The 27,456-nt window shown below is 41.0% G+C and overlaps 1 protein-coding gene across 6 annotated transcripts in view; it reads right to left on the bottom strand.

Annotated features, from left to right (window-relative positions):
- Positions 1-11,748, bottom strand: part of GPR89A (G protein-coupled receptor 89A) — a 47,015-nt gene extending 35,267 nt beyond the window's left edge. For 5 of the 6 annotated variants that reach the window (XR_010840795.1, XM_067034756.1, XM_059048145.2 and 2 more), the window contains exons 1-3: positions 11,544-11,748; positions 3,334-3,393; positions 1,793-1,896 (exon numbers count right to left, since the gene is read on the bottom strand). Coding sequence is in view for 4 of the 6 variants with exons in the window: in XM_067034756.1 (XP_066890857.1) it covers positions 1,793-1,896; positions 3,334-3,393; positions 11,544-11,585 (206 nt within the window). In the remaining 2 variants the exon portion in view is untranslated. The remainder of the gene's footprint in view (positions 1-1,792; positions 1,897-3,333; positions 3,394-11,543) is intronic. The other variant, XM_067034792.1, reaches the window with a different exon arrangement.
- Between the last annotated feature and the right edge of the window lie 15,708 nt (positions 11,749-27,456).

Raw genomic sequence — 27,456 nt, 5'->3', positions numbered from 1 at the left:
GGCTTAGCTGCTCCATGGCATGTGGGAATCTTCCCGGACCAGGGCTCAAACCCATGTCCCCTGCATTGGCAGGCGGATTCTTAACCACTGTACCACCAGGGGAAGTCCTCTTTTGTCTTTTTGATGTAGCCACTCTAACGGATCTGAGGTGTGGTTTTACTGTTTTCACTGCGGTTTTAATTTGCATCTCCCTAATGACTGGTAATGTTGAGCATTTTTTTCATGTACCTGTTGGCCTGTAAATCTTTGGAAAAGTGTCTATTCAGGTCCTTTGCCCATTTTAAAATTGGATTATTTGGTTTTTTTGCTATTGAGTTATATGAGTCCTTTATATGCTTTGGATATTAACCCCATATCAGACACATGGTTTGCAAATGTTTTTTCCCATTCCAAAGGTTGTCCTTTCACCTTGTTGATGGTTCCTTTTGCTGCGCAGAAGATTTTTAGTTTGATATAGTCCCACCTGTTTGTTTTTGATGTTGTTTGTGCTTTAGGTGTGATTTCCCAAAAAATCGTTACCAAGACCCATGTCAAGGAGTTTTTTTACTATATTTTCTTCTAGGAGTTCCATGGTTTCAGGTCTCACATTTAAGTCTTTAATCCATTTTGAGTTAATTTTTGTGAATAATGTAAGATAGGGGTCAAGTTTCATTCTATTGCATGTGAATATCCAATTTTCCCACCATCATGTATTGAAGACACTATCTTTTCTCCATTGAGTATTCTTGCCTCCCTTGTCAAATAGTTGATGTATATGCTTTGGTTTATTTCTGGGCTCTTAAATAAAATTTAATAACTAGCATGTCTTGACGGTCATAGGATCTGTATCTAGCTCATCCAAGAAAGGTTTGGATTATTGAAGAACAAGTTTAAAAGCAGCCGAGTCAGAACATATTCCTGTTTTCCCATACTACAAGTTCTTAATTTATCTATCAAGAGACCATAATTATCAACTCTGACTCTCAAAACAGGAATTTGAGAATATAATCTCTCTGTAAGTCTCAAGTATCAGAGGTCTATAATGAGTTATACAGCTTAGCTCAGCATTGATTCCTGACTACAGAGCCAATGCTAGTTTATTCTTAAAAGACTTTTCCATGTCTTAAAAGTCTTAAAAGACTTTTTCCATAAAAAAGTACAAGACTCTATATAGAATAGCTGATGTTCTCTACACACAAACATTGGCCCCCAAAAAACTCAAGCTTGCAGTTTAACAAGCAAGAAATATTTTGGATAGACTGTTCAGTAAACTAAACAGGTCTGTTATTTGGAGGAAGACAGGAGTTGCTTTTAAAAAATGCTTTAAAGACACTCTAAGTTCAATCAGACTTGAACATGCCTATGAAATCAACAAAATTAACTCGATTAGTAAGAACTGGAGTTCAGTCTTCATAGAAGCCCTTAACTAACTCTGAGAAATTGCGATCTTTTCAGGTAGAGATTTTTCAATCAGCAGGACAATGTGAAGGGCTCTGACTGGGATTCAATCAGAGAGCAGCCTGAGAAAAATAAAACTTCTCAAAGTGAAGCCTGGGACCTAGGTTCTCACACCCTCAGTCTCAATTAGTACTTCAGAACTAATACTCAGACTTGTTTACTTGCTATTTCATAATCTTTGTCAAGCCAGTTACTAGGTGCCAGGGACCTGTATTTGCTATGATTATTACAGTTACTGAGACTAAACTAACCACGTGGTGGATTTTTTCAGATATGGGATCCCAGTAAATCTTCCACCATAAAGAAAGTAACATAGGTCTCTTTAAGAGGAGAGCTAATTAGTACTCTTACTCACCTGCTATTCAATACTCCTAAGATTTCAAAGATGATGAGCTCAAACATGGTGCAAGAAAATGCAAAAGTCACAGAGAAGATCACCTGTACCACATACTGACGCACCTGTTAAAAGTCAAACAGAGACTAAAAGTCATTTCCTTGTGTGAAATATTGAGTTGATAACCTTCTGGTTACAAGTCAGAAAACTTATATTAAGGAAATTCTCATTCTCCCTGTTTCTAAATTATTAGAAACAGGGCCATGACAGTAACTTGTCTGGAGCTGAAGAAATAGATGAAAGTAAGTAGTACTTCTAATTCTAGGGTCACTATTATCATCCTCCTCCTGTGGATGAAAAATTTAAAGCACAAGAAGATGAAGTGACAGGGTCAGAAGTAGCATTTAGAATTCCTGATGCACACTGACAAAAAAAATTACAGATTTATATATACAGGTTAGTGCTAAAAGCGTTTCTTCAACCGTCTTCAGACCTTGGACCAGTTTTAGAACCTCCCCTAGGAGGCCTTAAAGTATTGAGCAGAACAGAATCTCTGGAATTCCGGGCTCTTTCAAACAACAACTCAAACTCCCTGGGGAAGTTTAATGGAGAAGCTACTAGAAATGACCCCAGATAGTCCATAACCATTGAGCTTATTACTAAATGAGAAAGATTAATTAGGAAATGTCCAGTGTAGGCTGCTGTCTTTCTGAATTCAAGGCTTAAGATACGAATCGAACCAGCCTTAGAATTTGGTATTAACTTAGGATGTAAGATTGGTAATTAACACTGAAGGCCAGATACCAAATGAATGAGCACATTTATGAGACATTATAAGTTAAATTCTCTCCCAAAGAATAACTATTTGCTATTGGTATATATACTGATATGACTAAGGCATGATATTTCTTGATCCTGGCTTCTGGGCTATACACGACTTGCCTAAAAAAAAAAAGAAAATCAACTAAGCTTAATTATATTCTCCAATTTAAGAATTATATAGTGGCAAAAACTTCCCATCTTGGGAGTGAACATGATTTTTCTTTTTCTTTCTTGACCATCACAGGTCATGGAAGTTCAAGCATAACTCATTTTGTTTTTAATTGAAGTATAGCTGATTTACAATGTTTCAGGTGTACAGCTGATTCAGATATATACATATATATTTATATATATATATACATTTTCAGATTCCTTTCCATTACAGGTTATTACAAGATACTGACTATATAGTTCCCTGTGCTCTACAGTAGGTCCTTGTTGTTTATCTACTTTATATATAGTAGTGTGTATATCTGTTAAAACCAAAGTCCCAGTTTACCCCCCCAACCCCCCACTTTTCCCTTTGGTAACTGTGAGTTTGTTTTCTACATCTGTGAGTCTACTTCTGTTTTGTAAATAAGTTCACCTGTATCATTTTCCTTAGATTTCACATATAATATATCATATGATATTTGTCTTTCTCGAACATGATTTTTCTATAATGGAGGTATTTTTCTTGTCTCATTTAAAACAATCTAAATTCATATAATATTAGCATAATCAAAATGATCTCTTCTCACCTCGTAGTCCTTAAACAGTTGTCTCATGAAAAAAAGCCACCCAAATCCAAAGAAAAGTATCTGGAGGAGAAAGAAGATAGAAGGTCAATATACATAATCTTTTGAGAAATGTCTTCTACAGACTATTTTACGATAAAAGGTCGCCTAACTAAATAGCTTATTTCAGAGATTAAAGATGACATCCACCCATATAAGATCAACTTATTAAAGTCCTCAACACTGGGACTAGATGTTGAAATGCTTTTCAATGTTTGAAATTATCCTTGTTTAAGTTAGACAAAAAATTAAAGTATATATTTTCCCTGTAATCTTATGATAATCATTTTATGAGCCAGAGAAATTAGCAAATAAAAAAGGAGTCACTGAAACTTGCTTCTTACAGATGATTCCTGCTTGCAAGTATTAGAAAAACAAAACAAAACAACTTCAAGGAAAAGGAATTTTTTAAAAGATTTTTTTAAAAAAGGAAAGTAGTAGAAAGAGTGATATTTTCTATATGTTTTCCTTCATGGACCTTTCTCAGATTCTCCACCATCTTGCCTAATCCACTAAAGTGGTTTCCATCTCAGTATAAAGCCAAAAGATTGCAGGGTCTCACTTTGTCAGTTTTGGTTCAAGCTGGCATCAGAGACAGTAGCCACATGACAGCTCTGTTCAGCTTTCTAAAGCTCATTTGTTTTCCACTGGTAAATAGAACTTTCTCTACATACACACACTCTGACACAACTCCTCTTTTCTTCTTATATTGGCTAGGAACTTTATTGAAGAATAACATTCTTTTTTAAAAAAAATTATAGTTGCTTTACAATGGTGTGTTAGTTTCTGGTGTACAGCAAAATGGTTCAGTTATACATATACATATTCTTTTTCATATTCTTTTCCATTATGGCTTATTACAGAATATTGAATATGGTTCCCTGTGCTATCCAGTAGGACCTTGTTGTTTATTTTATATATATAATAGTTTGTATCTGTTAATCCCAAACTCCTAATTTATCCCTCCCCCACCCTTTTTCCCCTTTGGTAACCATAAGTTTGTTTTCTATGTCTGAGTTTGTTTCTGTTTCATAAAAAAGTTCATTTGCATCATATTTTAGATTCCACATATAAGTGATATCATATGGTATTTGTCTTTCTATTTCTGACTTACTTCACTGAGTATGATAATCTCTAGGCCCATCCACTTTGCTGCAAATGGCATTATTTCAGAAAAAAAATTCTTTTATGCCTTCCCACTGACTTTAGGAGCAAGTGTGAACTTTTGAGCATGGTTTAGCAGACTCCTCCTCCTCTTGTTGTGTTCCTCCTACTCACCAAATTCATATTTTCAGCCACATGGAACTGCTTTTGCTTCTTTATTAATTAATTAATTTATTTTTGCTGTGTTGGGTCTTCGTTTCTGTGCGAGGGCTTTCTCCAGTTGTGGCAAGCGGGGGCCACTCTTCATCGCGGTGCGCGGGCCTCTCACTATCGCGGCCTCTTGTTGCAGAGCACAGGCTCCAGATGCGCAGGCTCAGTAATTGTGGCTCACGGGCCCAGTTGCTCCGCGGCATGTGGGATCCTCCCAGACCAGGGCTTGAACCCGTGTCCCCTGCATTAGCAGGCAGATTCTCAACCACTGCACCAGCAGGGAAGCCCCTGCTTTTTCTTCTTCAGATACAACATTCTTTCATACCAACACCTTGGCAGATGTTGTCCTCTGATGGGAACTTCTCTCCAGTCCCCTCCTTACTTATCCTACAGATGGTAACTTAATTATTACTACCTCTTGAAGGCCTTCTCTGGCCTCCCAAATACAGGTAACTTGCTCTTTGTATATAATCCTATTCTACCCTGTATTTCCCTTACCAAACCACCCACCACACAGTTTTTTAATGTCTAATTTAACTACACGCTTTTTAAAAAGGCATTAGACTGTAAGTTCTGTGAGGATAAGGATCATGTTTGTCTTGTTAATCTTTGTATCTTCAGCACCCAGCACAATGCCTGGCACACAGCAGGCTCTCCATAAATGTTTCCTGAATGGATAAATGGTCCACAGTGAAAGATGTTTTGTTCTTCAGGAACATTCAACCTCAATTTTTTGGTAATAACTTCTATGTGCTGTGCTAGGTGCTGGGGACAAAAAGATGAGTAAGATAGTTACTACCCTCAGGAAGATATAGTATAGTGGCGAAGACACTAAATAATTATAATGTGAGACATGCACATGATATTGTAAAAGAATATGAAAGAGGGAGACTAAACGAATCTGGCAGGGGGTTAGGACAGATTTTTCTGGGGATGATAATACCTTAGATGAAGGAGGTTTTAATTTAGGGTTAAAACCTGATATCATGTGCAAATTTGGGGGTTATATGAATTTCTCTAGAGAGAGGTTCCAAGGTATTCACTACACACTCAAAGGTTTCCACCATCCCTAAAATATTAAACAAACAAACACTCTTAAAAGATGATAAAAGAATTAGGCAGGTAAAAGACAGATAGTGGGGGTAGAAGGACAGGGCTTTCTTTTCAGACAGCAAAGAGCATGAGTGAAGGCACAAAGGTAAGAAATATTGGGTTGGCTCAAAAGTTTGTTCGGGTTTTTCCATAAGATGTTACGGATGGGCTTCCCTGGTGGCGCAGTGGTTGAGAGTCCGCCTGCCGATGGAGGGGACACAGGTTCATGCCCCGGTCCGGGAAGATCCCACATGCCACGGAGTGGCTGGGCCCGTGAGCCATGGCCGCTGAGCCTGCGTGTCCGGAGCCTGTGCTCCACAACGGGAGAGGCCACAGCGGTGAGAGACCCGCGTACCGCCAAAAAAAAAAAAAAAAAGTTACAGAAAGACCCGAACGAACTCTGGGGCCAACCCGATAGTATGGTATATACTGGTAACTACACACAGTTTGGTGCTGCTGGAAGATAAAATTCAAAGAAAGAAGTGGTTAAAAATAAGGCTAAGAGAGGAGGCACAGAGAACTAATGACTGAAAGCCCTGGAGGCCACTGTAAAGAGCTTGGATCATAGTCTGTAGGTGATGAGGAGTTATTTAAGTACAGAAAAGACACGGCTGGGTTTATTTTGTATAGAGCACTATGGTAGCTATTTGAGGGAAACAACACTGTAGAGAAAGAAACATGATAGGAGGTTGTTGCAGCAGTCCCGATGAGAGATGATAAAGGCCTGAATTAAGACATCGGTGGTTAGAGAGGAGGCAACAGATCTGAGTACTTAGAAGGTAAAGTCAGCAGGGAGGAATCAAGGATGACTAGTTTGGGATACAGGATGAAGAGTGAGGCCACCCACTTTACATAAAGACTACTGAAAGAAAACAAAGGTTTGGGAATGGGGGTGGGAGATAGGATGAAGATGGATTCACTTTTAGATGTGCTAAGTGCTTGAAGGCAATCCAAATTGACATAAAAGACAGATGAGGAAGGTAGGGCTGAGATGCACCTAAGAACTGAAGCCACAAAAGGATATGAGATCACCCAGGAATGGTAGGTAGAGTGAAGAAGGCAATATGCCAGGAAGAAAACAGTAGAGGGAAGGAATGGGAAGAAGAGACCAGGAAGGAGACAGAGGAGGAATGGTCAGAGAAATAATGGGCACCAGGACACTGTGGTATCCTGAAACCAAGAGAATAGAGTTTAAAGGAGTGTTAAATGAAGCAGAGACGGACAATAGAACCAGGACTGAAAACGCTCAAAGGACTTGGTAACTTGGAGGTCAATGCTGACCTTCGGAAAACAGTTTGAGTAGGGAGGTGGAGGCAGCAACCAGACTCTAGTGGCTGGGGATGCCTGCGAAGGGGAGGGGGGCGGTGGGTAAGGTAGTAGAGACAATAAGCACGAATTACCCAAGGGACAGCCAAGAATGAGACAGAGAGAAAACATTAGAGAGTAGCCTAAAGAAGCATGTGGGGTAAAGAGAAAAATTTACAGGCCAAGGGGAAGAAAGCAGGAAAGAGATAAACAAATATGAGAAGGAACTGATAGAACACTGGACGTGAGTTGATGATGTTATTAATTTATTATTATTAGCAACAGCTACCTTTTACTGACCATGTGGTATATTCCAGGAACTCCAAGTGCTTAGCCTTGCAATCTCATTAATCATGAAAACCAGATAAGGTAGGTTTGATTGTCTTCATTACAGAGAAGGCTGAGGCTTAACAGAAGTTAACCCATTTATAGTAAGTTTTGGAATCAGGATTCAAGCTGAAGTCTGGGTGGCTGACTCCAAAGCTTGTGCTTTTAACCACTTCCCAATAAGCTGCTCCATGATCAAAGGCACAGGTGGAAAACATCATCTTAAACAGGAGTAAGGGGCACCTTATTTTCTCACATGGGAGGAAAGGAATTGGGAATGGTTGTGGATATAAATAACTGCTTAGTTAAGATGTAGGAAATAGAAGGAGCTCATACCTCTTGGCTTCAGTTTTGTTGATAAAGTAGGAGGCAAGGTGATCTGCCAAGAGTAGGAGAGGTGAAAATGGAAAAGGGAGCTTTGAAAAGAGTGATAAAGACTCAGAGAAATTATGAGGGGAAGGGAACAAGCAGCTGATTAAAGTCAAGAAAAAAAACGATTCAGTGAGCTAAGGGTGTCCATAAACTTATGGCATCGGCAATCTGCACAGTTGTATGATTTTCTACAGAAGCCTTTAGGCCCCTGAGTTAGTAGTAGACAAACTATAGCAGTGATCTGAGCGTGGACTTTTATATGTAGGTAAAGAAACAAGAGGGTATGAGAAAGTAGCTTGGATCCATGAATCCAGACCGAGTAAAAAAGCAAGAGGGTGAATAGATTAGGAGAAAATACCCCTAGACTACCTGGGAAATCCTTTGGCTATTATAAATCATTACCAGTGGAGACATTTAAATTTATAGTTTAGAGGCCATATTTAAATGACTTCTGAAGTCATGACTGCAGGTGGAGAAGTTAGAAATTTAGGGAGTAGTGTATATGGTAGAGACGGATGAAAAAAGAATAAAATATTTCACTAAGAGCACTCTGAAATGGGATTTAGACAAGGAAAAGAAAACAAGTGAAATTGGTAAGTCTATATGAGGGGATGGGTAATGGAAGAAAAAGAGAAAGAGATACATACCTTTATATTTCATTGTGGGCTCCTTTCACATTGAAGAAACGCTTACAAAGAGTTTTACACAACTAATATGAAAAAAAATACCAGAAGAATTCAAGAAGTCCAAGATTAATATGAATTCTGGCAAGATCACAGAGGATCTAAAAAGCATGCAAAAGGTAAAAGCAATTTCAAACATTTTTGCAAATAAAATAGGAAGTGCACAGCTCTTATTCAAAAAGAATATTTTTGAAATTGTGCAGAGTCTTGACCTTGGGACTTAAGAGTGTACTTTGGAACTGATAAGTCTTATGACTGTAGAGAAGGCTGAAAACAGAGGTTAGATAACAGTTGCTTTTATAAAAAATAACTCCAACCTTGAAAATTAGCTACAGATTTGAAAAAAATAGATGGCCATTGGCAGGACAGTTATTAAAGAACTGACAATAAAAGATCCCTTTCTTGGATCATTTATTTATATTTTTATTTATTTAACAAATATTTATTAGTGTCTAATATGTGCCAGGCCCTAGGGGTGGAATGGCAAACCAAGAGAGCATGGACACTGCCTTAAGGAGTTTATAATCTATGGAGGAGATAGACAAGTAATTATGAAACAATGTGATAGTGCTGTTATAAGTGAAGTGGGCAAAGGGTACTAGGAAAACATGTATAGGGACATCTAGTCCAGTCTGGAAGAGGTTTTTTGGATATCCATGTTGAGATCTGAAGGCTGAATAGGAGTTAGCCAGGAGAAAGAAGTGGAGGGATATGGGGAAAAGGTCCAGAAAGAGAACATACTGGTGGAAACCTGGAGGCATGGTAGCATGGCCGGGTTAAGGAATGAAAACAAGTTTAGTAAGGCTAGTGTGTTATAAATTGAAATGAGAAATGGTAAGGGCCAAGGCTGAAGTGAAGAGGTAAGAGCTGGGTCTCATCATAAGAGACCCCATAAGCCACATTAAGGATGTGAACTTTATCCTGTGACAATCTCTACACCAGGATGTTGCCTGAGGCAGACCAGCTTCAATGTGTGACCTCTGATTTCAAATTTCTTTTCAAATAAATCTTTCAGTTCATACAAAACAGAAAAAATGAGGGGAAAGTGTTTCTAAGGTAATCACACCTCTCTAGAAAGGTGCTTTTTATTAAATATTTACTAGGACTACTATGTGCCAGAAACTGATCTAGACGCTGGGGAATACAGCAGAAACAAGAGAGAGAGTATCCTGGACCTCATGGAGTTTACATCTAACGAACACAAACAAACAAGTGATAGATATGAAGAAGAAACTAAAACTGGGACATGAGACAGAAGTGGCTGGAATGGAGGCTACCTTGACTGGGGGTAGGGCGTCAGGTAAAGCCTCCCTGAAGTGACATTTTTACTGATACCTAAATGATGATGAAGTAGCCACATAAATATATGGACAGAGAACAATTCCACGCAAAGGATTGTTTGGGTCTTAGTTCCTCACTTGTAAAGAGCAGTTTTGAAAATTAAATTTAATATCGCATGTGAATGCATGTGTGAAAGCTAAACTATTATATGGCATACAAGATCAGAAAGCCACTTTCTTGGTTCAACTTGTCAATCAATTATATCTATGTTAAAAATGGTTATAACCATCTTAGTTGTTATAATGTAATGCCAATTTCCTCACTGACATTCTTATTTTTATTCTGAGTGAAAAAACTGCTACTTAAATATTGTCATTTTTCTTGAGTTGGTACTAGGGCTAAAAATAACCCTGAGTTGTCATAAAGGGCAACAGGAAGCCTTGGAAAAGTTAGAAAAGCAAGAGAATTACATGTCCAGATTTTTGTACATTGATGCATTTGAATATTACACAGCCAATAAAAACTATAGTTATGAAAACTTATAAAGAATGGTAATTTTAAAAACAAAAAGTTTATCGTATCAGGATGTTCCTTGTTTCATGCTCTCTAAAATGTTTTAATAAAAGGTTTTCAAGAAACAAGGAGAATGCTCCACTCCGAAGACAGAAGCATTAGGATAAAGCAATACAAAAACAGAAAAAAAAACACCCCTAAGATTTAGTTTACTTTAAACTCCCAGAAGGAACTGTTTCTGTCATGTGCCACTTGAAAAAAAAGAACAATTAAGAAAGAGTACTTTAAATTACTGGAAAAATGGGGGGTGTGTGTGAAGGGAAGATCAGTAATTAGGTAGTCTGAGCTTCTACAAATTTTAACATTTGGCCAACAAATATTTATTGAGTGCTCGCACTTGGAGGGAGGATAGAGCTATGAAGAATTTATCTCAAAAAATAAATTCATAAACAAATACATAAATGATATCAGTGCTATGATAAATGCTGTGAAGAAAATAAAACAGTAACTCAACGAACTGACATGGTAAAAGCAAAAGGCTCACTAGATGAAGTTTCTATAGAGCAGGGAAAAGTCAGTGTCTTATTTTAGGTTTGTATCCTCAGAACTTTATATAATGCTCGATAAAAGTTAGCTGACTGTACGAATGAATGAAGGTGGCCAATCGAGAAGGAAAGAGGGTTAGAAAAAGATCCGAAAGCGTGGGCAGCAAATAGAGGATGAAGGATGGAGGTGTTACTGTACAAACGAAACCTGATATTTATTAGATCTCTGAAGTGACGGCGGCAAATTTCTCTGCATCCGGATTCAGGATTTGACAGCTAAACCAGCAAAGCCCTCACGTGTCCCCAGGAGCCAGCAGGGATTGGCGAGTCGCGCCGTCCGCGCTCGGAACCACACTCTTCCCTAATCCATGAATCAGCGGCGCAGTCCAGAGCTTCGGGGCGCTTTGGGGGCAGCTCCCTTCTCATGGCACTCGCTCTGAGCGCTAAGGCCACCTGACCTCTCCCAAAAGTGAACTGAAAACCTGGGGGAGGGTTGGGGTGAGGAGGAATGGAGGCTGGGCGGGGAGCGCGGACCGCCGCAGGACGCCTCCTGACAGCTAGGGGGCAGGGAACCGGATGCAGCAAATCCCACACCCTCCCAGAGCTCTGGGCACGGGTGAGACGGGCACTGACTGCGGGCGAGAAGACCGAGACCCCGGGCCAGCCCGCATCGCTGAGGCCCGGAGGAGACGACTCGGGAAAGGGAGGCTGAGGAGTCCTGGGGCGGAACGCGGTGGCTTACCTGGGAGGTAATCATGATGCTGGAGTCGATCAGGAAACTCATGGCGAAGTATAAGGAGGTCTCGTGCCTCCACTTCTCACTCCCCAAGGCCGCAGCACGCTCTGACCACGGGCCCCCTCACACCGGCAGCTGTCGCCCGCGAGCTACCGCCGGGACCTCCGCTCGCCAGCCCGACGCCATCAAGCTGCGCCCCAGCCAGCCAATCAGCAGCTACGTCCAGCGTTTCCCTCCTCAGGCTAGGAGTGGGCGGGTGCTGAGGAGCTGAGGGCCAGGGGAGGGGGCCAGGGGAGGAGCCAGGGAGGGGCCGCTCTGGGGGCGGGGCTTAATTAGACGTGGCCTGGCTAAAAGGGGCGGGATACAACAATGTAGTCTGAAAATTAGAAAGCAGATGTATTGCAAGGTAGCATTTTCATTTCTGAGGCTAAAGGAGGTGGGGCCTGAGCTAACATTTTAAGTGGTAATTTTATTTTATAATGATCATAGCTAATAAGATGAAGTTAATAATAATGATTATAATTATATTGAGTTACACCATTTAATAAAAAATGAGTTAGACCATAAATCAGGCATTGTGTTCTAGATGTTACAACTTATACTTGGCTCCACAAACAACTGCATAAAGAGGGAAGAGTGGAAAGGCAGGTTTTAGCAAATATAGCTAACCCAGTAAATTTCTGATGTGATAACAACAATAAAAGCACACCATCTTTAACAAGGGAGTGATCCATCTCATTGTACTTGATGCCCATCAGACCACACCTGGAGTATTGCATTCTTTTACTACGCTTTTAAGAGGCAAGTAGATGTATTGGAGAATGCTCAGAGGTGAGTCACCAGATGAGGACAGGTGAAAGGAATCAAAGAAAGAAGACTCAGGAACATTGACAGCTGTCTTCATTTGAAAGAATGGATAGACTTGATATGGCCCCAAGAGATATTTGTAGGACAAAGGGCTGGAAGTTAAATGAAGATAGATTTAATTCAAAACAAGGAATAATTCTTTAAGAGTCTAAAGACGAGTTACTTTAGGAAATAATCTCCCCCACCCCATCAACCCATGTTGGAATTGTTCACATGTAGACTGAATCACTACTTCATCCATTCAATACTCATTGCATGAAGGCTTAATGCACTGCTGTAGGGCTTATCCTTTCCCACCAGGATTCTACCTATTCCTTGTAGTCCTTGTAGTCTTGTCCTGAAGCCGGCTCCAGCTGAAGGCAATCACCCAGTGTGGGATTCAAGGCTGCAGTCAATACTGGAAACACAGCCTTGAGTGGACCTGCATCTTCGACCAGAGTGCTTAGATTACTGCAATCTGAGTAACTGAGACTCAAGATTTATTACACACAAGGGAATGTGTCTTTCTTTCTTAGACTTGAACTCTACTCATACTAAGCAACCCAAACTACCTATCAGATGTCCAATCCCCAATCCTGAAGGTGAGGGAGCAGTGGAGGCAGCCCTACTAAGGGAGAGTCTCAAACCAGAGAACTTTGTGTCCCTGGCTACATCTATCAGGGAAGCAGTAGCATCTGTGTACGCATATGATGAGTTAGACTGTCATCTATCAAGACTGTGTGATAGTGCAGAATGCTGGGTTAGCCTGTCAAGGCAAACAGTTTACCTCAGTGGCTTACTGGAGTGCATGGTGGGGATCAGGGTCTCAATGAATCTGGCAGCAGAAAAAGGTATGCAATCTCATTGACCCCAGGGCTGTGTAAAACTTTGAAAGACACCATTCAGGATTCTCCCTATTGTTAACAACTGTGTCCAGGTCAAGGACAGGCATGGGTGACCCAAAGAACCACTGCCCCCTGCTTTTGATGGAATGTCTCCAGAAAACCTTCACACTAGATTAATGTCCAATTGACTGTCCTTTCAAAGCAGGTCTCTTACCTGGTGGTGGTGGACTCTGTCACCAAGATGGCTTGTCCTCTTACCCTTACCTCAGTACTGTTCTCCCAATTCACTCTAGCTGCTGCAGCCCTGTTCAACAATGAGAACTGCTTCTGCCTCCATGGACTGTCAAGCCACCTGGGCTCTAACTGAGCCCCCTGTTTGTATCCATTTTCCAAGGACGCTTTCCAAAATAGTTCATGTTCATAGTTGCTGGCCATTGTTTACCATTCATCTAGAGATTGACAACCAGACAGCCACATAGATCTACTCTTAAAGAGTCTGCTGACAACATGACTAATCTGTGTCCCTTGGACCAGTGTTCGTTCACATCAATTTTTTGCACTCTTTTTCATAGCAGCTACAGCACCTATCTTCTCACACCGTCCAGCACCATCCACATCCTGACAGCTAACTATATTCCTCTCTTCCTCCAAATTCATACAAAAGACTGAGCCCAGGAGCTGACATGAACACTAGATCCTTGGGAAACATCCTAGCACCTCTTCTCCTGCCCATGCCAGTGGCTGGATGACTTCTGTTACGAATTTTCTTTTTAAACTTTTTGTTGATATAGTAGTAGATTCACATGCAGTTGTACTAAATGTACAAACAGATTTTTGAGATATATGACATCACCAATTCCATGGCATCCTACTCCAGTTGTCTCCTTCCATGTATAGCCATCCTACCATGTAGCTTTCCTTGCTATGTCAGGTTCACTGAGAACTTGAACCCCACTCTATACCCCAGTAATCCACCAAGGTAGGCTGGCCAGGAAACCCCAAATATTCAGAGAGGAGGTACTTCCTTCCCAGTGGTCCCATGGAAAGCATCTATACTTGGTACCTAAAAAGTGTATAGGTGCAGTTTTCTCAAAGTGTGGTGCTGTAACTGCTTGAGAAGCTTGTTTAAAATGTAGATTCATAGGCCCTAAGGCAGACCTGTGGACTCAGGATTTCTGAGGGTGGCTCCCAGGAATCTGCATTTTTAACAGCTTCCATACACACTGACAGAACTGGAGGACTGGTTGTGAGACTCTGCTTCACACCTCAAAGCCCTTCTTCAATGGGGAAAGGTCAGCTCTGATTTGCCTGGAGAAAGGGGACGGAGGGCCAGAGTGTTTTTTTTGTGTGTGTTTTTTTAAATTGATTTCTTTTATTTTTGGCTGTGCTGGGTCTTTGTTGCTGCACGCCGGCTTTCTCTAGTTGTGGTGAGTTGGGGCTACTCTTCATTGCAGTGCGCAGGCTTCCCATTGCAGTGGCTTCTCTTGTTGTGGAGTACGGACTATAGGCATGTGGACTTTAGTAGTTGTGGCACACGGGCTCAGTAGTTGTGGTTCATGGACTCTAGAGCACAGGCTCAGTAGCTGTGGCGCACGGGCTTAGTTGCCCTGTGGCATGTGGGATCTTCCTGGGCCAGGGCTTGAACCCATGTCCCCTGCATTGGCAGGCAGATTCTTAACCACTGAGCCACCAGGGAAGCCCCTACTCATTATTATTATAATGAATTTACATTCACAGTTTTACTTCTTTATCACTCTGTTTAAACATATATTTAAAATTTCTGGTTGCCAATTATTCCTGTTAGATTGAAAAGACTGATGACTGTATATCTGCCAAAGTTGGAAAGACTCAGAGGCATTATTTAAAATATATAACATTAAATCTTTTCCCATTTATTAAAGCTAATTTGGGGATTCCTTATTAATATAATGCAGAGTTAATTTGATCCATGTAATTTGTGAATAAAAGGGAAGAATATATAGAGAGGAAATTTAAAATTGAATATACAAATTGGAATTCATGAAAAAAAGTAAAAGATGTGTATGCTTTTCCCATAAGAACTGCTGTGAACTTCTCCACGCTTAAATTTGGGTTTCCTGTCCTCTGGGCCTGCGCAGAGCAAAAGCTTTCCTTATCTCCCCACCACTTCCTGCTCCAGGACTAAGTTCTTCTCTGGATGACTAACATCAAGAACATTCCCTTTTTTTTTTTTTTTTTTTTTTTTTTTTTTTGCAGTACGCGGGCCTCTCACTGCTGTGGCCTCTCCCATTGCGGAGCACAGGCTCCAGACGCACATGCTCAGCGGCCATGGCTCACAGGCCCAGCCGCTCCGCACGCAGCATGTGGGATCCTCCTGGACCGGGGCACGAACCCGTGTCCCCTGCATCGGCAGGCGGATTCTCAACCACTGCGCCACCTGGGAAGCCCCCATTCCCTCATTTTAGAGGAGCCCCCACCTTTCTCACTGGATTGTGATTTACCATCAGGACTTTGGAAAAGACAAGTACCAAGGAGCTCAGTCCTGGCATATTTCCAAAGTCTGAGATATCCAGTCTTATTCTTGGTTACTCTGTTATATGCCCACACTTATGCAGGTATACTTTTTCATTTTCCCACAATGGATACAATGAGCATGATATTTTGTTATATACTTTTTCCACTTAGAAATATATCATGAACATATTTTCTCATGCCAAAGATTTTACATTTTTCATTGATTCAATAACATTCCAATCATCTGATTATGTCATGATTTATTTAACCAGTATGCTTTTCTTTGTTTTTGTTTGTTTTCTGTAATAAGATAATAATGTGGTGAAGAATTTGGCCCACAAGAAACACTTCCCCAAGCCCTCAAGTTTCCCTGGGCAAGGGGCAGTCACCATGTCTGTGACTCAGCAGATCTGGGGCCACACACATTAGCTCCTCCAAGGTTGGCTCCTGTGGCAACCTGAGGTGGGCCTGAAAACTTCTGAAGATTAGTAGGTGGCTAATGACTAGTAAGATGTCAGGCTTCCCTCCAAGCAAGTGTTTCCCAGAAAAATCTCAGAGGTTTCCCTTGAACCCTTATTTGGAGGGGATGGGAGGGGAAACATTGCAGCACTTTATTTTCATCTGACCACTCTCTTCAAAGAATGCCCTCGCAATTAAACCTTATCATTCTCTTAAATAATCTGGAGCAGATGGTGGATTAAGGGTTGCAAGACCATTTGTGGGGCCACTTTTTTTTTCTTTAATAGCAGTTCTGGATTGTTTTTGCTTTGTTTCACTCTTCAGAACGTATAGGCACTGAGCATTCATCGTCCTTGGTTTTGCAGCCTTGGCTGAAACTCTAAGACATAGGAAATATTCCATTTAACATTCTGTTACATTTCCACTAAGTCGGACTTGAGGAAATATTCCATTTAACATTCTGTTACAGTTCCACTAAGTCGGACTTGTAAATTATATTCAGGTCCTCTATACTTTTGTGTTTGTTTGTTTGTCAAGAACTGAAGGAGGCATGTTAAAGTCTCTAACTACTACTATTTTTCTGTCTATATCTCCTTGTATTTCTGAGGGCTTCTTATAGATGCCATATTTTACAGTGCAAAATGGTCCATACTATGTCTTTGTTCCATGTTATATTTTATATCAATACAAATAAATATTTGGTTTGATTTAATGATTCTGCCTTCATGTTTTGTGTGTCTGTTGTTAATTTTTCTTTTTTTTCTGTTCTCTCTTTTTTTCTGTATCGACTATGTGTTCCTTAATTTTTTCCCCTGGTACTTTGGAAGGCATACATTTTGTTTTAAAATAACACACGCAACCCTATATTTTTTTAACTGCTAAAATAGAGAATAAAATAATATCTTTGTAAGTAAAAAACATCAGGGCACTCTACTTCCTCATATTTCTCCTTCTCCCTTACTCATTCCACCTCACACAGTTCCCAAGTTTATGTTGGTATAACCTGGGATTTTTTTTTTTTTTTTTTTTTTTGCGGTACGCGGGCCTCTCACTGTTGTGGCCTCTCCCGTCGCGGAGCACAGGCTCCGGACGTGCAGGCTCAGCAGCCATGGCTCACGGGCCCAGCCACTCCGTGGCACGTGGGATCTTCCCGGACTGGGGCACGAACCCGTGTCCTGTGCATCGGCAGGCGGACTCTCAACCACTGCGCCACCAGGGAAGCCCATAACCTGGGATTTTAAGACTTACTTTTAAAAAATTACTATGTATTAAGAATTATTTATGACATTTGTATTCTGTTTTGTGACTATTCTTACTACAGTTACATTTAATTCATTTTATGTTTAATATCTTCACTGTTCATCACCAGCCTCTTTCATACTTGGCCTTCTTAAATTCTTTTTAAAAATTCTTTCTCTTTTGGCTTGAGTGAATCATGAGATAAATTTTTCTTTAAAGAAGGGTTTGCAGGAATTTTGAGTTTTGGCATAATTGAGAATGCCTTTCAATTGCCTTTACTCATGAATGCCATTTAGCTTGTTGTGGGGTTCCTGGCTTAAACTTTTCATCCTCAATATTTTACAGATGTTCTTTTCTGAAATTTAATATGTTATGGAGAAGAATGAAGCCAGCCTGATATTTTCTTCCTTTGTAGCTAACTTAATAAATATCCTGTTAATCAAAGTTGGCTCCGGAGGGACTAACTCCACATTGGGAGGGATGAGATGGCTACAGTTGAGAGCCAAGAGTTTTGCTTTCTTGTCCTCACCCTAGCTTTTTTCCTTTAGAGGTATCACTGATCCCCATGGCCAACAGTGGTCTCTGAGAGAGAGGGGAGATTTCTCCTTCTTATCCCTCTAGACCAAGTGCACAAACGCTTCTCTCAAATCTCTGTATCCCAGTTGAGTCTAAGGTGTATCATTTAATAATAACACTATACTAAATGACAGTAATTAATCACATAGAAATAATATTTATGATAATGATAATAGCTAATACTTACCAAGTGCTTACTATGAGCCAGGTAATGTTCTATGATCTTGACAAGTACTAAATCACTAACTCACTAATTTAGTTCCTGACTTGCTTCTATATGGCACATGCCATTGTTCCTTTATCTGTTGGAAGCATATTGAGCACATTGGAACTCTTTGGATTCCAGGCTTAAGAGAATGAGGCAGAGAAAGGAATTCCCACTTCTTTCTATTTAAGGCTTACCTTCCAAGTCCTCTTTTCTCAACCAAGATCTTTCCCTTTCCAGGATTATACATTGAAATATATATTTTCTTCACAGGAGGCCTCAGCTCCTATTGACAGGGTGTGATCCTACTCTATGTTCACAACTGGGCAAGAATGTGAAAACTTAACTATTCATTAGCAGTACACAAACCACAGCAGGAGTTGTTTCTTATATTTCTAAAATTGTAGAATTATCTCTTTATACTTTCAAATCACAATTTATCTAGTTTTTTTTCTGGGTACATGGTGAATTCCTTCCAATTTATGGTTTCAGGTCTTTTATCAGCTCAAGGAAGTTTCCTCTCATTATGTCTTTGATGATTGTGGTTCTCTTGTCCTGACTCTCCTTCAGGAGAACCAATACCTATGTATTGGATTTCTACTGCCTTCTCTCCATGTCGTTTACCTCCTCTCCGATAACTGTCATCTCTTTGTTCTTCCCCTTGGCATTATGGGAGAATTTCTGATGTTGACACTTTAAAAAACTGATTTGGCTTTATGTGCTGTTAATTCTGCTCTTTATTCTTCTTAAATTCTGCCATGACATTGTTTGCTAACTCTGCCAGCTCCTTTTCCAATTCAGTTTATCTTATTATCTTGTGTTTCATCTCTTGTTTTATAGATCCCAGGTTTTCTTTACATCTTTTTGAGAGCATAAAATAGACTTCAAGATTATTTTTGTTTTCTTAAGTAAATATCTTTTGAAATTATTCTATTCTTTTACTTTTGGTGACTGCTATTTTCTTCTCATGTCTCCTATACCTGTCATAGATTCTAGATTCTAGGCTGTTAGCTGTCTCTTTGTTGTTGTTTTCCTTGTCTGTTACTCATCTGTAAAGATGAGAGTCTCATCTGTCCCAGTCTATGTATAGGACCTAACTAGACACAGTAATTAGGTCAACAGGATTTTTTACAAGTCAGGAAGGGTCTTTGACTACTGGATAAATATATTAAAAATATTTAAAGGGAGGACAAATAGTCTGTAATTCATGAAAGATGGAGTTGTCCTGGAAATTATTGCTTCATTCTGATACAATCATGAAAAAAGAAATTGGAGGTTGAGGTTCTGGTCTGAGAGACATTAGAGATGTCCCTATTTGTTGTAATGTCATAAGAATGTCCCTTGTCATAATGTCTGCCTTAAAGATGTAATTGGGGGCTTTTGTTGTTGTTGTTACATTATATTCTGCTGGTTTAGCTCACTTGTGTTTATTTGATCTCATCCATTTTCTGTTGGTTTTATTAGTCTAACTCAATTCCGGAGGTGCCTTGTTCTTTCTTCCATCTACAGATCTAGCCAGTGTAGAGATGACAACTGTAGCAAATGAGAAAGATAGAAAAATGCATTTGGAAAACTTAGATGAATTAGAAAAGCTGAACTGTTTTCAGGAAAGCTGAATGTTAGAGAAGAACAGAAGCTGGAGGGGGAAAAAAAGAACTCATAACTCTGTCCTGGCCAAAAACATTATCCTTGACTGAGGGCTTCCCTGATGGTGGCAGTTGTACTGTGGCCTGGGATTTGCATTATAATTATCATTTATGATTCCAATCCTGCCTACTTCCAAGAAGCATTTGGAAACGATTACAATACATATCATATGTACAAGGAAATCATTAAAACAGAGAAAAAGGAGCCAAAATTGGCATCTTTATCTCAAATCTTGCCCTTCTCTAGTTTAGTCTCTGTACAGTAATTGGAGCAGTCTGAGGGAAAGTGACTAATAAAATGCAGTGAAACTGATGGTATGTGACTTCCAAGCTTAGGTCATAAAAGACATTGAAGCGTTTGCCTTGATCTCCTGATTCGGTTGCTCTGGAGGAAACCAGACACCAGGTCATGAGGACACTCAAGCAGACCCATGGAGAGGCCCAAGTAGAGAGATACCAACTTGCCAGCACCAACCTTCTGGTCAAGTAAACACATGAGTGTGTGGATCCTACCACCCAGTCAAGCCTCGGACGACTGCAGGCCCTGTCAAAATCTGACTGCAACCTCATGAGAGACCCCAAGCTGCTCCAGAATTCCTGACCCTCAGAAACTACGAGAGATAATACATGCTTATTGTTGTTTCAGGCCATTACATTTTGGAGTGACATGTTACCAAGCAATAGATAACTAATACACAAATCATCATAGGTGACATTTTTACTAAATATTTGCATGGTATAGCCTGAGGCTCCATCCTTGTAACCTTTGATTTTCATTTCTTCATCACTCACTGTTCAACTGTTAAGCCAAAGCCACATAGTTTAGGTTTTTGTTATAGCCACACCTAACCTCAATTTCTGTAAACAGATGAGATAATGCTAGATCCTGTAACAGATAAATCTTGAGAGCTCAGAAGATTAATACAATAAAAGTTTATTTTTTGTTTCATGTAAAGTCCAAAAGTCCAATTAGTGGGAATTGGTAGGGGTGTGGTGTGGGTGGGTGCTGGTCCTCTAGTCTACAGTCATTCGAAGGCTCTGACTGTCATCGTCAACATATGGCTTCCAAGGCTTCTCTGGGAGATGATATCCAGCAACTCATGTGAAAATTTCCCTGCCTTCCTTTATTTATGATAAAGAAAGCCTGCCTGCCTTCAGCCTGGAACTCTTGGGACCTTCACAGAACCTCTTCCTCAGATATATTGCTATGTAGTTTCAGCCTGCTCTGGTGCTGGGGAGTGCTTAGCCAATTATCTCCTTCCTGCCCCGGGAGATGTCTGAATAGTGTTCATTCTTTCACCAAACATTGCTATGTTCTAGGCACTGTGCTAAATACCGAATATTCAGAGATATATAGTATGAAATCTCTTTTTGAAATCACTTTTGATAAGTGCTATGACAGAAGTGTACACAAATACTGAGAGATCACAGAGGAGGGAGCAACTCACTTTGTATAGGGAAGTTTGTGAAATTTCATAAAGAAGACAACTGAGCTGAATCTTGAAGGATGAGAAAGAGCTGATTACAGAAAAAAGGCAGGACAGGGCAGAGTCCTGAAATACCATGGAGTTTCTTCATCACTAAGTGCCAGGCTTGTCCATATTTGGGGACCAGCCAATGTTTCTGTAAGGCTGGGACACATGCATATGTGGTTGGATGTGGGAGACGAGGCTAGAAAGGTGGTGTAACTACCAGTCAGAGGCTTGTAATTAATAGAGACAATTTTGGCAACATTAAATTAAAAAAAAAAAAAGGAACTCTGGACTGGCTTAGCGAACTGAAGGAAGGCCGATGAATCATGATCTGAAAAAAGAGGAACTAAGCATCTCCCAGAAATCTAGGTAAGCAGGAACTAATTGTGAGTCTCTTTAAGGGCTTCTGTCAAGATAAATGAATCTCAACCAAGTTTTGGTCCCTCGGTTACTCCACTCAAGATTCACATTCGAGGGAGTAAGTGTATGGTTGGCCCATATGAGTTAAAAACAAAAAACAAAAAATAAAAGCAAACAACAAGGGCTTCCCTGGTGGCGCAGTGGTTGAGAATCCGCCTGCCAATGCAGGGGACACGGGTTCGTGCCCCAGTCCGGGAGGATCCCACATGCTGCGGAGCGGCTGGGCCCGTGAGCCATGGCCTCTGGGCCTGTGCTTCCGGAGCCTGCGCTCCACAACGGGAGAGGCCACAGCAGTGTGAGGCCTGCATACCAGAAAAAAACAAACAAACAAAAAAACCAAACAACAAGACCTGACTCTTGACGACAGGAAGTCAGGGTAAACATTACTAAGAGTCCCACCAAGACTATATCCAACTGAGGAAGAGTATTTCCCAATAGAAGATGTTATTATAGAAGAAGGGAGAATAGATTCTGGGCAAGTAAAAATAGACATCCTCTCTAGGTGGGTTACAATCAGTTATAAAGGCTTTGTAAGTCATGTTAAGGAATTTAGAGTTTCGGGGTAAGCAATTGAGTCATTGAAGGATTTTAAGCAGAGAAATGACATGATAAATCTCAGGCAGAATCTTTTGGCTAATTTTATTTTATCTATTTTTATCTGTAATGAATATTAACTCTTTCTACAGTTCTCAGTGACATGGGAGAGAACAAATCCTATTATTTTGTCTCTTCCCAAAGCGCCAAAGAAGTATACTTCGATTTTTCCTGAGATTTGTGTAGAGAAAGAGCGGAGACAAACTGACCAAACCTCAATTGATACGGAGAGTTTCATGTTCTTTCTAAATCAGATTCTCCTCCATTCCACCCAGCTGTGTGCTGGAGCTGGCTTGTACTGGCTCGTAAGAGCCATTTGCTAAATTTCTTGGAATTTCGTGAGGCAGTTTTAAGTGTACAGTCATTATTAACAATTAAACTACATAAACTTAAAAATGAAACAAAGGTAATACACAGAGCTCAATCACTTCTTAATTATTTTACTATTATCTATGCTCTTGAGGTTATTTATATCTATTGTGTGGTGGAAATATTTATAATTTTATGCTACTGTACATATCATCTCTGTGTCTAGTGACATTATGTTGGTGCCTTGAAATTGGTGATGGTGGGAGAATTTATAGCAAGGAAATTGGCAAATACTACAAACCAGGGCCTCTTTACCCTGGAAAGATCTGCTTGTTACACGTTTACCAGCATATCACTGCCCCTCCCAGTCCCCCAGTGCTCTTGTCCCTCAACCCCTTAATTTCAAAGGAAGAACATCAGAAACTACTCTTCACAGGGTAGCATGGCTGACAGGTCAAAAGGAAAAACAAAGATGGTGAGAAGTCAAGTTAGTTTTATTGTTTTGTAACAGTCTAACATGTAACTATTAGCTCTGACATAAAGATGTGGAAGGTTGGAGAATTCAGGACACAATCCCAATAATGCCTTTGCCAGAGATTTTCCCCAAGAAATTTGTTGTGAATATATTGCGTAGCTGAGTCTTTACTAATCCTGTTTCATAGATGGAAAATTTGCAGAAAAAGGCAGTGACGCCATCTACTTTTCCCTCCAGGAGACTTTATGAATTCTTCCATAATATACTTTGTCTGCCCAGGAGAACTTCCAGAATGCGTGGGGCTGGAGGCTACAGTATACTCCACTGCTACCTCGTTGGCCGCAGTGGAGTACCACTCTCTCCTGGCTTTGGGAGCAGCAATGTCTAGGGCAGTGGAGATGACTTGTCTTTCATAAAAATCTTTCCTCTTATTTAACTGATGAACCTAGAATTTTATTTCTTTTTTCTCCTTCCTCCCCCAATTACATATTTAGTTGTAATATGATAATTACAGGAAAGAAAACTCTCCGTGTCTATTTCACTATCACTTCTAGGTCCACACCTACTTCGCTTTACAGATTGTATTTATGTTTAAGAGTAGTTTCCATCCAACCAGGCAAACGTTTTTCATCTACGCTTTGCTACCTTGGGTTGTGTGATCATTTGCTCACAATATGCGTAGAGGGGTAACTCAGGGTTAGAAGAAGGAGAGAGGAGGAGATGGGGGGGGGAGGTGCTGTGTGGGTGGTATGCTCATTCTTACCTGGGCATGCCCCAGTGACCCTCCTCAGGAACTCAGGAAGAGCAGCTGTTTACACCCGTCTGGCCCGCCCCAGGCCTTCCCCATGGCTTGGACTAAAGAGCTGTTGTATGTAGTCCTTTCAGCCTCCGTGAACTCCCTTCTGCCCTGAATGAGAGACTGTCTCAGGGGCTGGTGCATCTCTATAGACGAGCCCTAGTGAGCTGAGTCCCTGCAGCAACACTTTCAGCAATGAATTTCTCACATGATTAAAGATATTCTTTTTTTGCACTATAATTCTGAGGAATTTAAAACCACAGAAGAATTGACCTCCCTCCACCATTCCCATTTTCTTCCTTCACTTTACTCACTGGCTCACTTTTAATCAGTCTCTTAGTTAACAATCTGTGCAGTTTATGAAAGTGGTGGCTGTTATTGCTTCAGTATACATTTTACAAAAAGGACTTACAACAGATTTGGATAACACCTTCTTCCCTTTCCTTTTATTTCCAGCCGCTCCGCGGCACGTGGGATCTTCCCGGACCGGGGCACGAACCCATGTCTCCTGCATCGGCAGGAGGAGTCTCAACCACTGCGCCACCAGGGAAGCCCTGTCCAGTGCTTTTTTAAAATTGGTAGATCCACATACTGTAAAGGTTTAATCTAACAGGGGAAGGACCAGGATTAGGATTAAAGCTTGGCCTTCATGGAGCCCAGGGGAGATTATCATCTTGATTCTGTCGTAATTATCTGCCTCAGAAGAGATACTGAGGGATCCAGCTGTACAGGGTAAGGTCCTCCACAGACACACCCACTGCCTGTGAATGGAACCTGGCAGCAGTTGTGTGGCAGCTTAAGGTGAGGCATGAGGCGACATTTTCCATGGGTAGAAAGTAATTGCCCATCTGTCCCCAGCCATTTTTCAAGGTCAAATAGGTTCCTACCAAACATATGGTGTCAAGATTCTGTTTTGAGCCTTCTCTGAGAAAATGGATCTCCTGAGTGTCTATTCCACATTGAAAAACTCTCACCAGATAACTGCAAGGCAGGTTGGGAGAGTCAGATAGAAGCTACCCACCTGCCCTTCTTCCCAGTCTCCCTGCTGCTGGAGGAATCTCTCAGACACTACTCAACAGGCTCTAGACTTGGCAGCTAACTTATTAATCCTCTGATACCCCTGGAGGTACGTTGGTGGTAAATGCCATCTCTAGTTTGTAGACAGAAAACTGAGATACAGAGAGGTTAAGAGATGACAATAACACAGCTACCAAATGGCAGAAATAGAAAAAAAGTCCTGGTCCCTTGATGCCTGTGTCTGTTTCTTCCAAAATAAGCTTCCTCGTTTGTTGGGAAGACTGAGAGGGAAAATGGCAACTTCCCCGCTGGTGGGGTAGGTAAGGACACTAAAGCAGGATGCTGCTTCATTCAAGGAAATACACTCACACACTGAGGCCACAGCAAGACAAGGAGACAAGCAGCCTTCACCTACACCTCTACAGCTGGTTCTAAAGAGCACCAGCAGTTTTCAGTTGGAACAAGATGCAGTTTTTTTCTTTTCTCTTTTGGATTAAGTCCTAGTTGATATAGACATTTTATTCTGGTAATGATCAAGCTATTTTCAGGCTCTGAGTTTACATCTTCTTAAAATGGGTCTTCAGGAGCAAGACTGTAGGAGCAATAGTGCAGCCATTAGGGAGAGTGCAATGATGTCTGGTTCTCAGGCCTGGGATTTTGGTACTTCTGTCATCATACTGAAGAAAGTCTGTCTGGAATAGTGTTGATTGCAAGGGGAAGGAAGATGCAAGCAGTAGCCAGAAAGTCACCTGTCTACAAGACAAATATACCTCTTCTATTCAACTGTCTATTGCCTGATACATTCCTTCATTGAAAGTGTGTCACTTTGGATTAACCTAGGTAAAATACATTTTAGGCTTTCTCTTTTAAAATGTAAAATTTCCCTGGATTAATTACACAAAAAAAATCATACCTTAGAATGAATTTCACTTTTAGACCATTTTGCTTTAGAATGGAGCACCACGGAACGGGAATACTGTCACAGGGGAGGAATAGTTTTGGAGGAGGCTTTGCTCTAGAAAAGCATGTCTAAAATGAGTATCTTAGAAGGAAGGTGGTAAACAGAGGGCAGCGCTAGGGATTTGCATTCTTCGGGATGGTGCTGGTTGGGGGGAAGATAGAATGAAGGCAGTTTTTTCTGGGTACCCTGGTGGTCTCCTGTCCAGATCCCAATTGTGGTTTCTCTCCCTCCTATCTTAGCCTTGGCACTGCAGCCCATGAAGCATAGCTTTGTTTTAGATGGACCAGCTTGGATATCAATTTCTCCCTCTGCTCTGGGAACTGATTGGCTCTAGGTAAAATTGTTCCCTGTGTGAAATATGTACTTCTACCTGAGGATTTTCCCTGACTGGACTCTATGTTTGAAGAGAGTTGGTTGGGGGGATAAAGGGTAGGCGACCTTCAAGATCCCTGTTGTTCTCTTGTTAAGCCTTTATGTCCCTTCCTGGGATGAAGTCCGGCCTGGGGCTAGACTTTGAGACCCTGGCTGTTTGTGTTCCCAATTTGTAAGAGGCTCTCTCTAGTGCCACTCTGACGGTCCTTTTTTACATGTCTTTTGCCTGAGCAAGGCCTGAGGGTTAATCTCCTCAAGATAGGCCAGGAGGCAGATATCCTCTGGCTCAGAGCTGGGCTTGCTCCCAGCCCCTGATGAAAGGAGGTGTAGATTTCAGGCTGAGCACTGATGTTGGAAGAGGACAGGAAAGAAAAGGACCTCCTTTGCTTAGGGAAGAAAACTGCGACGGGCCGGGGGGTTCAAAGCCTTTTCGGCTCTGGGAGAGGCTATGGGGTTTGTTCTCCTTTTCTGAGAGCACCCAGTGCAGAATTCCCACCAATACAAGGGATGTAATTACATCAGAACCTAGGGGCTACAGTGACCCAAAAGAAAGGACAGTGAGAACTCTGGACATCTCCTAGACTGATGCTTTAAACCAAACACTCCAAAATGGTGAAATGAGGTTTGGAAGCCACAGGAACAAGTTGAGACCCTAAATAATATGACCAATTCCATAGAAAAGCCGGGCTCATGAGTATAAGTCGAACTTGCAAATTGGTGCCCCACAGGTTAAATTTGGCTTGCACACATTTTCTTTGGCCCACATGGCATATTTAAAATTTAGTGGGCAACATTAAAAATGTGGGATACTCTACTTAAACATTTGGATTTCTGGCTTCTCTTGAAAAATCAGATGGCCAGGTAACACTGTCTGGTAATTGCTGCCTGGAAATGAGCAGCAGTTGCCCTCTGCTTTCCAAATTTCACAGCCCCAGCTCTCCCACGGCATTAGAACAGGCGAACTTCACCAATATCAAGCACCGGCCTGCATCCTGTAGGCGTTTAAGTTTGGGATCCCTGATATTTATGTCACACGGTGTCTGCTAGGGAAGTGCTGGGGTGATAAAGTTCAGCAGAGTTTGTGAGCTTGAGACAAGACTGGTGAAAAGCCATGAGACCATCACAATTCTGATTGAAAGGATTTCTACGGGGACATGGGGATGAAAGCAGAATTCCCTGTGGCGTAGAGGGGCA

The sequence above is a fragment of the Kogia breviceps genome, chromosome 1, assembly GCF_026419965.1.
Source record: "Kogia breviceps isolate mKogBre1 chromosome 1, mKogBre1 haplotype 1, whole genome shotgun sequence".
NCBI classification, from domain to species: Eukaryota; Metazoa; Chordata; class Mammalia; order Artiodactyla; family Physeteridae; genus Kogia; species Kogia breviceps.
This window is presented reverse-complemented; position numbering and strand designations above follow the sequence as displayed.